Here is a 13,326-nt window from a genome sequence, read left to right on the forward strand (position 1 = left end):
CACACAAACGTTCAGCATCTCAACTCGTCTCTCGTTAACTGTTAAATGACGAGTTGGAGGCCAGTCACACACTGAAGGGAGCCAGTGATGGAATCAAAGACTAGCTGTGGCTAACATTAGCTTTGAATGAACAGTGAATTAAAGACAATGGATAAACAGAAGGTGTTGGACAGAGTTTGACAACCTGCTGCTTATTGTTCTGGCACCTGTAGGTCAGTATAACATGACATAAGATCTTGTATTTACTGAGCCTCTGGTAGGGTCAGCAAAGGTCTAGTTCCAGGTGAAGACCAGACAAACGGGTTCTTGACTGCTTTGTTTGGTTCAAGATGATCAGAGAGAATTGTAGCAGGAAGTGGAACACAGACATTTTCCTGGAACAGGACTTGAAGAAGTACTTCAGAAAAAAGGCATGTGGCATTAGACTTGCTGCCTGCAACTACCAGAATGCACCGCACCAATAAACTCCCCTGCTGGAGGGTGATGTAATGCCTGTAGCCCATACGAAAACAATACAACAAACATCCTGAGAACAGGGTTGCAGCGGTGTGAGATTTTCACGGTGCCATAGACATCTCCAAAAATATTGCGGTTTCACAGAATTTATATTATTCCCAGTCAGAATGATCCTCACAGGAATGAAAACAAAAGAGTTATTGTTGGTTAAACAAATGTTTTATTACTGTTTCTGAAACTGAAAACCGAGCAGCAGTGTCTCGTCTGCCTGCATCGTGTGACACTGGGTGTTTCTCAAAGTCAAGGATCCTTCCATGGAAGGACCCGTCCTCCGGCAGCCTCAGTCAGTCAGAACGTCCGTAATCAGTGTAAATCCGTGCAAACTGCAAACATGGCTGAAGGAGGCGAAGCTGAACTTTTCCCACTGGTGAAAAGGACAAAGTCTGTGGTGTGGTGTGATTTTGGCTATCAGAAGAACCCCCTTTGTCCCGACTTTAGAGAGAATCAGAAAAATGAGTGGCCGCGGACAGACCGTAGGAAAAGCCAGAGCCAAGGCAAAGACCCGCTTCTCTCGTGCTGGGCTCCAGTTCCCAGTCGGCTGTGTTCACAGGCTGCTGCACAAAGGAAACTATGCGGAGCGTGTCGGTGCTGGCGCCCCCGTCTACCTGGCAGCTGTGCTGGAGTTGGCTGGAAACGCTGCCCGCGACAAGAAGAAGAATCGTATCATCCCCCGTCACCTGCAGCCGGCCGTCCGCAACAACGAGGAGCTCAACAAGCTGCTGGGCGGAGTCACAATCGTGAAGTTAAGAAATGGCTCTATTACTTTTAACGGGTCTATATTACACATTTAAACAACTGGTGCGATGATGCGTTGCACTGACAGGAGATGTCTGGTACGTGCTGTCGCTCATGAACGGTCAAACAATTATTGGCCTACCGTTTGAAAGTCTAGAGTGCGAAAATAGGATGATGCCTGTTTTATTATTATGATGATGATGATGATGATGATTATTATTATTATGATATTATTATTATTATTGTTACCATGGTAATACCCGTTACAATGTGATTTTTGCTCAGGGTTATCATACCGTCAAAATCTCATACCAGCACATGCCTAGTATGAACACACACAGAATCACTCTGTCATTTCACAGTGATCCATATTTTCTGCAAATTGCGCTACAATAACATGAACAGATCTGATCTGATGAGCTGCGCTGCTCTGAAACTTAGCACTCAGCGCTCCATCTCTGCTGTGAATGATTCATTTCAAACTTTTATGTTTTATCTAAATCATGTTATTTAATAAACCTCATCATGTGGCAGTGGACACACTGGAAAGTGTAAATGAGGTTTTGTCTGATAAACTCAGGTGGAGACATTCATCCAAATAAATGACATATTAATCTAAATCCTGCCGAGCTCTGCTGTCGCAGGTTTCATTGAAGAGGCCCCGCCCTCACTTCAGCAAACCGTGTACTGTGCAAAGCACTGTGGGGATTTTATACCCGTGGAGGATCCACACATGGACCCTTTGAATTTCTCTGAAAGAAATACTCAGTCCTTCGTGAAACTCAGAAGGATCCTTGACATTGGAACAGTCCTTTGGCGGGTCGATGACGTAGCGTCCTTCAAATTTGGCCGTTTGAGGATCCTTCCTTGACTCTGAGAAACACCCAAAGACACTGTGACCCTCAATGATGCGCCGGGTCAAAGGGCACCATGGGATGACATTAATCAGCATTCATTTTTTTAATGCGTTATTTTTTTCTGGGATTTATTAATTAGAATTAATGCATTATTTTAACAGCCTTTGAAAATAACTTAAATAAAGTTGAGATTCAACGTCCAGTTGTTGTTGTTGTTTTCAATATCGTAGATAAGCAAATGTACACAATTTGATAACAGTCAACTTTTCTGTCACATTATATCTTAAAACCAGTATATTGCTGCGACCCTACTTGACAAAAGAGGAAGGACAATCTGTGGTTGAGCAACAAGGAAGATGTGGTTAGATGGAGAAAAGTTTACCACAGTTCATTTACACAGACTATCCACCGTCCCACTCTGACACAGAGCTGGTTGAAAATCAACAAATGATCCCTGTATGTGAAAATAAAAGCATGATGGTGGTGGTGTATTTGACAGGACTAAAGAAGGCGGCGCTGTGAAACTTTGGGATCAGGAGATGAAGCGCTGTAGAGCGTTTCAGCTGGAGACCGGCCAGCCGGTGGAGAACGTCCGATCCGTCTGCAGAGGGAAGGTACGAGACAGATCAGAGTATAAAACCTGAGGGCCTGTGTCCACAGAGTGTTTGTCTTTGGCAGAAAAGTGGTGGCTGGGTGCTGCAGAGCACTTCATAAAAAACCTGCTCCCAGCACTTTTTTTTTAATGACAAGCTTATAACACGTAACGCAACGATAAAAGCACAACACTTACCAGCAGCATTCAGCGTCTGACTGATCTGCTTTCCTGTCTTTGTTGCGATAATTTCATACAACTCGAGACTGACAATCAATCATTTATTCATCACATGGAATCAAACAAGGTGCAACTCCAGTGAACTGTGATCCACCAGCTCCTTTAACTTGTTCACTGTCAGTCAGTCGTTTTATCGTCTTCCGCCATCGTTGGCTGCTGCTTTATATTCGTCAGTGTTTCAGGATGGTTCTGGTTTCCATGGTTACTGTCCACACATCTAACCCTAACCTAACCTCAACAAAACGTCCACATGGTCGCTCCTCCTGAACAGGAGTGGAGCCCCACTGCAGCCGCCTCTGAACGGCGTACAGCAATGATCCACAGCAGGAGCAGGACAGCAGCTCACATTCACACCATCACACCGGTCCTTATTAAAGCCACACCTCCTCTCCTTCTCTCCCAGAATCCTCTGCTCCATCAGATCAGCTAAGAGAAACAGAGTCCCCTGGTCGGATGGAGCTGTCCAGGGTTTAGTTTCAGTGAATCACAGGATGTCACAGTTCCTGATATCCTGTTGGAGCTTGATGGAGGTTGTCCAGCTTATTTCCAACAGTTGTACGATGGCAGGATGTTCGTCCAGCTGGTATCCATCTTCTCCATCTTTTCTTCGATGTATATATAAACATTGATTGGCTAGCAGTTAGCTAGAAATCGGTAAAAGGAGAGTTTACAGATGGTGAGTTGTTGTCCTCATCCTGGTGAGTGACTCGCAGCCACATGCCACCACCGTCCAACACCAACCACAAGAAACAACACCAACACCTGCAAAATGGACATAAGAGCCCAAATTGAACAGAGCTGACAGAACAAACATCTGCACACGCCATCCCAACAGCTAATGGAGGGGCAGTGACATTGAAGCGCTTTGAGCTGAGTGCAGCATTATTTTTTTTTTGTTTCTGTAGACACCCACACACACTTTCTTCTCATTGGGAACAAGCTAAATAAGAGGGTATGTGGACACAGGCCCTAAATGAAGCATGAATGCAAAAATGGCTGTTAGTCGTTATTCGTAAGTATCATTGCAATTTGCTAAGTCACATGCACAAGGACCATGAAAGTGCACGCACCAGGTAAAATGGAGTTAAACTAGCACGTCACAATAACGTGGATCCAGTTATATCAAGCAGTTTGTAGAGTCACACCTTTGTCAGAATACTTGTAGATCAGTAGCTGATGGACGGCACTGAGAATAACACTATTCACACAGTCTCTTGAAATGTGTATAAAATGTTGGCGCACCACTCAGATGGAAGAGACTGGGCTAAATGAAACATCTGTATAAAGTAGTTCCAGCGAATTTTAGGTGAACTGAACAATAAAATTAAGAGTTTTCTTTCAAAAATAAAATCTCTAGTTGAAGGTAGGAGGATCTTGATTCTTGTCACTGGAACCCTCAACATACTGACAGATGTCTTTTGTCTCAGGGTAAAATCCTGGTGGGAACCAAAGATGGAGAGATCATAGAGGTTGGAGAAAAGAACGCCGCCTCCAACACCATGATCAACGGACACACTCAGGGAGGAATCTGGGGTTTAGCAACTCACCCTTTCAAAGACGTCTTCATCTCCGCCAGCGATGACGGGACCATCCGAATATGGGACCTGGCTGATAAGGTACCAGATCTGATGGGTGGAGACTGAAGCTTTGTTGTGGTTCTACTCAGATGTTCTCTTATCTTGTTTTCTGTGTTAGAAACTTCTGAACAAGGTGAGTTTGGGTCATCCTGCCAAGTGCACCTCCTACAGTCCCAATGGAGAGATGGTTTCCATCGGTATGGAGAATGGAGAGTTCATCGTCTTGCTAGTCAACTCCCTCACTGTCTGGGGCAAGAAGAGAGACCGCAGTGTCGCCATCCAGGACATACGGTACAGCATCGATCTTTAACAGATACCAGGACATCGTTCTTTAACACTTCTGTGTTGCACCTCAATCAGCGACACGTTTTTGGGGTTTTCTTGTGGTTCAGGTTCAGTCCAGACAACCGATTCTTGGCAGTGGGTTCAGTTGAAAGTGCTGTGGATTTCTACGACCTTTCTCTGGGACCATCCCTCAACAGGATTGGCTACTGTAAGGACATCCCGGGCTCCGTCATCCAGATCGACTTCTCTGCTGACAGCAAACATATCCAGGTTGAAAAGACTGAAAATCCTCAGAATTATGACACAGGTGCACCGGTTCAGTTTGGTCTGCCAAGGAATGGAGATTTGATTACCATCAGTGGTGTTGGTGCTGTGACCTCTGACCTTTTTACTAACGGATTGTTGTATTATGGTAGATGCAGTGTTTCCTCTAGGATGGAGTTGTAGCAGCGGAGGTGAAGCACACGCATGAAAAATAATTTTCACATGCGAGGATGCTTTGTATGCTTGCAAAGCACAGCCTGCTGGGATGTTTCTATGTATCTACTGGCACCAGCGGCTCTTTAGGACTAAGTACATACAGTACATGTGTGCACAGTATGAGCAGGTGAAATGTCTGTCTAGCTTACATATGAGGTGTCTCAAGATTTAGGAACATACAATTTTATTGAATATAATAACAGTAAAAAGTCACTTGACATGCTGCTGTTTTGTGCTATGACCTATTTAAGTGTTGGAAGTTGTTATTTACGTGACAACGTCTGAACGCAACACAAGCTCCGCTCCAACTGCGTGTGTGTACAGTGCCGTGCTGCACTGCTGTGCGTAACAGCTGTCTGTTGATGGTTATTTACACACTGTCCATAACAATAACAGGTAACAAACTGCGCCAGGCTCAGGTTGGGTTTGGTCAGGAAAATGCGGCCCGAGCCGCGCTCTAGCGGGCTCACCTGTGTGTGTGTGTGTGTGTGCGTGTGTGTGTGCGCGCGCATACACAGAGCAGAGCAGAATTGTTAACGCGTGTCCATGTAGAGACAGACATGACATGATGTCATAACACGATAAATAGCATATTGTTATGTTATATGAAGTGTCAGTCGCGCAAAATAATTTGACTTTAGTTTATGAAGACATTGGACGGAGCCCTCTCCTCTGCTCTTAAATGCTTTACTCACAAGCGTGTGAATTGACCTGGATACGAAGCGTCCGTAGCGCCAAATAATGTAACGGTAGTTTCTTAAGAGCTAAGACAAAAAATAAATAAATAAAATAAAAGATGTATTTACTGATGTTTTTCTACTGTTGAGCACAGTGAAAATCTTTCATGGGAGCATCATACATCATTGAATTGTTGTTCTGTTCCACCCAGGTGTCCACCAGCACCTACACTCGGCAGGTGCATGAAGTTCCCTTGGGGAAGATTGTCACAGAGCAGTCTGCATTTGAGAGGATCACCTGGGCTACCTGGACCAGGTGAGGCTGGCTGTGAGATGATAATGGTTCAGATGGTGTAATGTGCTGTATGATATGTCAGGGAACATGTTGAGTGCTCTCAGAAACGTACTGTCAGGTCTAGGAAACATACCGTAGAGCTCAGAGGTTCGACTGTGGTTCTACGGGAAAACAGCAGGACTCAGTGAACGTATTAGTTAAAATACACTTTGATACAAACACACACAGTCTCAGCTCTGCCGCTCTGATAACTGAAGCTGAACCCTGGATAACGTTTTATTTTACTCAGGGAACCGTGTAAGCTGTAATCAAGAGGCTCTTTCCATACCCAAAGCCTCAGGGAACCTACCATAGAGATTTGTTATGACTGTAGAACTTACTATCAAGCTTCTATAGGGAACATACCACAGAGGCTAGGGAACTGACTGGAGAGCTTAGAGGACACATGCAAGGGCTTGGGGAACTAAGTGTGGATCCTGGGATATATTTCCCGGGGATTATCTTGTAGGAGCAAGAAGCGTACTCCTAGGAAACATACTGTAGATCCAAGAAACTACTGTTGAAACATAATGGTGATCTAATTTTAGAACCTGGGGAACCAACTGTGCACCCTAGGGAACTAACTGTATGGCCAAGGAAACTAACTGCAGAACCAAAGGATCTATTTCATAACCTAGGGAACTGACTTCAGAGCCAAGGGAACTAACTTTACAACCGAGCGAACTAATTTTATAGCCAAGTGCACTAGAGTCTAGAGAGCCAAGTGTAGAATCTGGGGAACTAACCTTGAAGCCAAGGGAACTAGCTGTAGAGGGGAACTCAGGTCATAGCCTTGGAAACTGACCTCAGAACCTAGAAAACTAACTAACTAACTAACTAGCCATGGGAACTAACTTTGGAACCCAGGAAACTAACTGTAGAGGGGAACTAACTTTAGAACCCAAAGGCACTAACTTTAAAACCTTGGGAACTAACTGTAAGACCAAGGGAACTTAATTCAGGGCCTAGGGAACTAGCCATAGAGTGGAACTACCTCTATAACCTAGGGAACACACTGTAGAGCCTAAGGAACTACAATGAAGTCTAGGAAACTAACTTCAAAACCTAGAGTACTAGTTGTTGAGAGGAATTAACTTTATAGCCTAGGGAACAAATCATGTAAACACAAACGGTGGAACTTTGGGAACTACCTGTATTGCAGATGTTATAGAATACACTGAAGTGTTTTGGGAACACATTTTAAAGCTAAAGGGAACATGTTAGAGGTCCATAAAAACATAGGGCTGTTTGAACTCTATACTGACCGTGATGCTGATTTGTTGTTCGGTGTTCTCAGCATCCTGGGTGACGAGGTTCTCGGAGTTTGGCCTCGTAACACAGAGAAGGCGGACGTTAACTGTGCTTGTGTTTCCCACGCCGGTCTCAACCTGGTGACCGGAGACGACTTTGGCCTCATCAAGCTCTTTGATTTCCCCTGCTCCGAAAAATTTGTAAGTCAACTTTGTACGACACGTGGTCAGATGTTTTTCTTGAACAGATAGTGGGGTCACTCCATCACCTCTCTGTTCCTCCTTCTGATCTTCTCACAGGCAAAACACAAGCGCTACTTCGGTCACTCTGCTCACGTGACAAACATTCGATTCTCCTGTGACGACAAGTTCGTCATCAGCGCCGGTGGCAGTGACTGCAGGTGAGAAGAAGTCAGACCAGATCATTCAGAGAAAACACCTGAAGCCTCTGATGATGCAGAGAAATAAGAATATTTATTTTATTTATTTACTGCACATCCTCAGACACAGAGCGAATCTTTTTATAAAACCTCCACAGCTGGAGGCGTTATGCTTTCAGGTCAGACGTCTGTCCCATTCTTGTGTACGTCCTATCTCTCAAACACCTTCAGGATATTTCATCAAATTTGGCACAAACGTCCACTTTGAGATGAACTGATCAGAGTTTGGTGGTTGAAGGTCAAAGGTCAGTGTGACCTCACAAAATATGTCTCTGTCCATAACTGACGAATTCATCCACTAATTCTGACCAAACTTGACCCAAATGTCTAACAGGATAAAATAATGAAGGTCAAAAGGTCAAAGGTCAGCTTGACTGTGACATCATCATGTTTTAACGTCATATCTCAGGAACAGAAGGGGAGACATTTGGTCAGATACTGAATTGGTGACTCTAATCTTGAAACTGTGCTGATTGTATAGATCTTCTGTGTGAAGTGTCCGTGTTCACAGAGGCGTGCGGCAGTGAGGCAGTAATTCTAGTTAAAATATTTGTTGATGCAAAAACAAAAACTATAAGAATAAAAAATGAGTGTTTATTAAATTATGTCTGATGAAATGGGTCCAACTGTTTATCATCAATATTCACATTTCTTTCTGTGTTTTTTCCCTCTAGTTTGTTTGTGTGGAAATGTCAGTGACAGTCCTCCTCCTCCTCCTCCTCCTCTTCTTCTTCTTCTCCTTCTCCTGTGATGCTGCACTCAGCTCTGTTGACGCTTCAGCCCCTTTACCTGAAACCACACAGGACAGGAAGTCTCAAGTCAAACTGCGTGTGAGCCGTGACCAGACACGTCAGGTGATGCTGACTGTACTGTATTTTCTTGTGACGTAGTTCTTCTTGTATATTCAGATGATTTGATGTGGACATGACAAGCAGCCGGTGTTTTTTAGATTTCAAATGTTTGTGTAGTTACTTTTGTGTAAAAAGATCCAAACACAGGAAGAGGAGTGCAGTTTGACCTCCTTCAGAGAACGTGTAGCTGTTAGATGTAGCTGTTTCTGTTTGTCAGTACGTGCCTTTATCACAAACTCTGACCAAACATTTGATACAACTTTATTTATACTGGTGGTGCTATCAAAATCATCATTTAGGGCTTTTTACAGATATGGATGATGAATGCTGTCGTTGTTTTGTTTTGTATCTCGTACTGTCTCAAGGTGATGATGATGATGCAGTTATGTTTTACTTAAATGAAGTAGAAAACAAACAAAGGAAAGATGGATCATTGATCCCAGATATTTAAACTGGAAATAAAAAAAATATATGTTCTACCTCAACATACAATAAAGTGAAACTGAATCATATTTAAGGTAGAAAATAAATATTTGATAGAATTTACTGAGCAGAGGAAGACAGAGTGTGGATGACCTCTTTCTGTCCACCAGATAGCGCCGTCTGTTGTCTCCCTGTTGTTTAAATAAAACTTGAAGAAACTGAATGCTGCTTTTCAACATCAACGAGGATTTAAAGGGAAAAACCAACCAAAATGATCCTCTGTTCTCTAAGGAACCTGTGCAACAACTCAATAATACCACTCGTGTTCTCGTATCTGTGTCGACATGTGTTTAGTGTAGTTAGAAGGTGCTAAATGTAAAATCCAGCATGTTGGCGTCAAAAGATAAACATGATGAAAGATTACAGAAACAAGAGAACTAAATTATTTTCTGCGGCGCAGAAGTAGGTTCTTTTTTTCCCGGACTGTAGGCCTCTACTCACCGCGGCGTTTTTATTTATTTTATTCATATTTTATTTTGCGTGTGATTATTTTGCACGTCAACATTTTTTAACTGTTGTTTTGGTCATCAGTGTTTTGACAAAGAAAGAGAATATCACGCTGCAAAAAGTGATGCAACAAGGTCCATTTTTCTAAACTTTCACACCGCCAGTGAAGGCATCAGTCAGTCACGTTGTGCAGAACTGACATCACGTCTCAACATCCTGACAGTTGCAGACCTGTAACAATTGTATGAATAAGTCATGTTGTTTCTTGGTCACGCCATCCAAAGGCAAAGGTTTAATTTGAGCACTGGTGGGGATACATACTAAGCAGGAACGTGTGGGGACCCTCCACCAGGAAACTTTGAGCATGAAACACTTTATTTCCTGCATTCTGGTGATTTTTTTGCACCAATTTTGGGTGGAAAAGTCTTTTTTTATGTCAAGAAAAATAAAATTCACTCATTCATCTGTAATGACATAGGTCATTACAGAGATTGATGGCTCTCAAAAGAACCTACTGGAGAGCTCCCAGCCGATCACATTACTTGTGGAGTTCCACAGGGTTCAATGTTGGGTCCCATGTTATTTTACTTATTCATTGTTGTACATGAGTATACGTTACAAACATTTTAACATCTCAAACACAGTTCAGGTCAACAGTTTAACCACAGTTTTAAATCAAACAGAAGGTAACCAAAGCAACAATACTGATGCTTCACTTCGCTAATTGGTTACTGATTGGACACATTTAAAAACGTGCAGTTCTTGGAGTCTGTTATTTTTGTACACCAGAACATTTTGTGTTATTGTAGATTTTAAAGATACTGAATCGTGAACGTCAGTAATTTTGTAACATTAAAGAAAATGGTAAAATGAAACTTTGAAACAGATATTTTCCCCCAGTGATGTAACTGAAATGATGCTGATATTATACTGGTATGATATTGGTGCTTCTGGTTTTGTGTACAGCAGCAGGTTGATTTTGTAAAATGAAAGATGTTAGCTGTAATTGTTAGCGTTCTTTAGATAGTGAGTGGAGCTCAGTTCAGTTCACATTTATTACAAGATGGCTGCTGAGGCCTCCTCCACCTGTTTACAGGCTAAAGAAACATGTAGTGAAATCTTTTTGTTCCGTCCTCTCCAGAGACGCATGGACACCAGTTTAATCTCTGTGTGTCCAGTATAGACCACAGGATGTGGTTAGCTTAGCTTTACACAAGTGACTGGTGACTGGAAGAAGGGAAACAAATAAGTTTTAACTACAATCATCACAAAAACCTGCCAAGCTTAGCAAGTGTGATATTATCACCAGTTAATGACTTAGGCTAACGTTAGCTAAGCAATGTTTGTATTGTAAAGCACCCATTATTTGTTGATTGTATTCTGTTCAAAATTATTTTAAGTTGTTTACCAACCTCCAAATCAAAGACTTTCATAGCTAAAGAGCTAACATTTGTTAGCTGGGGAGCATATATGCTAGCTGAAACTTTAGCTTGCTAGCTAACAGGCAAATGAGGGGAATATTAAACCAGTATTATTGTAAATCTTCTCCAGTGTCAGGCGCATCAAATGGATATCAGTTTCATCTCTCTTCATACAAAATAAATTTCCTCAGATGGAGCTAGGCTAACAGTTCCCCGTGTCCAGTGTTTGAGCTAAGAGCTAGGCTAACAGTTCCCCCCTGTGTCCAATGTTTGAGCTAAGAGCTAGGCTAACAGTTCCCCCCTGTGTCCAATGTTTGAGCTAAGAGCTAGGCTAACAGTTCCCCCTTTCGTCCAGTGTTTGAGGTAAGAGCTAGGCTAACAATTTCCCCCTCCTTCCAGCGACTGAGCTAAGAGCTAGGTTAACAGTTTCCCTGCCTCCAGTGTTTAAGCTAAGAACTAGGCTAACAGTTCCCCCTTGTGTCAAGTGTTTGAGCTAAGAGCTAGGCTAACAGTTCTCCGTTGTGTCAAGTGTTTGAGCTAAGAGCTAGGCTAATATTTCCCCCTGCATCCTGTGTCTGAGCTAAGAGCTAGGCTAACAGTTTCCTCCTGCGTCCAGTGTTTGAACTAAGCTAGGCTAATCGTGTCCTGTATGCTCTGAAATGCATCTGGTCATCTGAATGTGAAGACTAACGAGAAGATTTCCCAATATGCTGCACTTTTCCTTTAAAATTAAATTGTTTAAAATTTTCATTCATTAAATTATGTTTTTTTTTCCTGTTTGATTTTCTGTAATAAAAATAAATATGAAACGCAGAGACCAGACCTGCGACATGCTGCTGCTGTTACAGTGAAACTAAAGAAAGGTGATGTATTCTGCAGATTTTGGCTCCAAAAAAAAAGAAAGAAAGAAAATCTTGTTGGATTTTTTTTTTCTCTGTTCGTCAAACTTTGTCATGAAATAAAAACATTTGCAGAAACTGAAAGGATCTATCTGTGTGTGTGTGTGTGTGTGTGTGTACAATGACTTATTTTACAATAAAACTGAAACGTGTTGGCGGTGAGACTCCCGTGCATTAATTTCACATGCAACATGTTTACATTTATTATGGCCGCAGGTGGAGACAGAATGTTTTCAGGTTTGTATGTACAAACATATGTCACATTCATTACACTTTAGTGGTCAAATGTCAGTGTGACCTCACTAAACATGTTTTTGTCCATAACTTCAGAATTCATACACTAATTATGACAAAACTTCACACAAATGTCTAACAGAATAAAATCATGAAGCGTAACATTTTATAAATCCTTTTTGTGGTTGGAAACAGTGATGATGTATTTTGTGGGCGGAGCTGAACTGGTGGCAAAAAGTGTCAGTAGTGGTGTCGGTGTGAGCGCCAAATAAAATGTAAAAAGCACTGTAAGTTTATATTTCTTAAATGATGAGTCGTTTCATGATCTACGTGTCAATTGGTGACTAAATTGTCCGTAGGTGTGAATGTGAGTGTGAATGGTTGTCTGTCTCTATGTGTCAGTCCTGTGATAGTCTGGCGACCTGTCCATCAATCAATCAATTTTATTTATAAAGCCCAATATCACAAATCACAATTTGCCTCACAGGGCTTTACAGCATACGACATCCCTCTGTCCTTAAGACCCTCACAGCTGATCAGGAAAAACTCCCCAAAAAAACCTTTAACGGGGAAAAAAACAGTAGAAACCTCAGGAAGAGCAACTGAGGAGGGATCCCTCTTCCAGGACGGACAGACGTGCAATAGATGTCGTACAGAACAGATCAGCATAATAAATTAACAGTAATCCATATGACACAATGAGACAGAGAGAGAGAGGGAGAGGGTGAACCCTGCCTCTCACCCAGTGTCAGCTGGGATAGGCTCCACCCCCCGTGACCCCCCGCGACCCCCAAGAGGATGAAGCGGTTAGAAGATGGATGGATGGATGGATGGAGGGTACAACCTAAGAGGGAGAAGAAACTTAAAACAACCAAGTTTTCGTACCACATTGAAAAATATGTGCATATCAGTGTATGGGGTGAAACTGTGGAATAGTTTGCCAGTGGATATTAAAGAGAGTAAAAGTGTTGTCCATTTAAAAACAAAATTTAAAAATAACATTTGAAA

The 13,326-nt window shown here is 42.4% G+C and overlaps 1 protein-coding gene across 4 annotated transcripts in view; it reads left to right on the plus strand.

Annotated features, from left to right (window-relative positions):
• LOC117256079 (echinoderm microtubule-associated protein-like 6) overlaps nucleotides 1–9,253 on the plus strand; it is a 60,477-nt gene extending 51,224 nt beyond the window's left edge. For 3 of the 4 annotated variants that reach the window (XM_033625409.2, XM_033625410.2, XM_033625411.2), the window contains 8 exons: nucleotides 2,608–2,722; nucleotides 4,368–4,556; nucleotides 4,636–4,808; nucleotides 4,910–5,072; nucleotides 6,172–6,275; nucleotides 7,591–7,744; nucleotides 7,844–7,944; nucleotides 8,658–9,253. In XM_033625409.2, the coding sequence (XP_033481300.1) occupies nucleotides 2,608–2,722; nucleotides 4,368–4,556; nucleotides 4,636–4,808; nucleotides 4,910–5,072; nucleotides 6,172–6,275; nucleotides 7,591–7,744; nucleotides 7,844–7,944; nucleotides 8,658–8,682 (1,024 nt within the window). In that variant the 3' untranslated portion in view covers nucleotides 8,683–9,253. Of the gene's footprint in view, nucleotides 1–2,607; nucleotides 2,723–4,367; nucleotides 4,557–4,635; nucleotides 4,809–4,909; nucleotides 5,073–6,171; nucleotides 6,276–7,590; nucleotides 7,745–7,843; nucleotides 7,945–8,657 lie in introns of those variants that run through there. The other variant, XR_013490807.1, reaches the window with a different exon arrangement.
• Nucleotides 9,254–13,326: the final 4,073 nt, after the last annotated feature.

Source organism: Epinephelus lanceolatus, chromosome 3, assembly GCF_041903045.1.
Source record: "Epinephelus lanceolatus isolate andai-2023 chromosome 3, ASM4190304v1, whole genome shotgun sequence".
NCBI classification, from domain to species: domain Eukaryota; kingdom Metazoa; phylum Chordata; class Actinopteri; order Perciformes; family Serranidae; genus Epinephelus; species Epinephelus lanceolatus.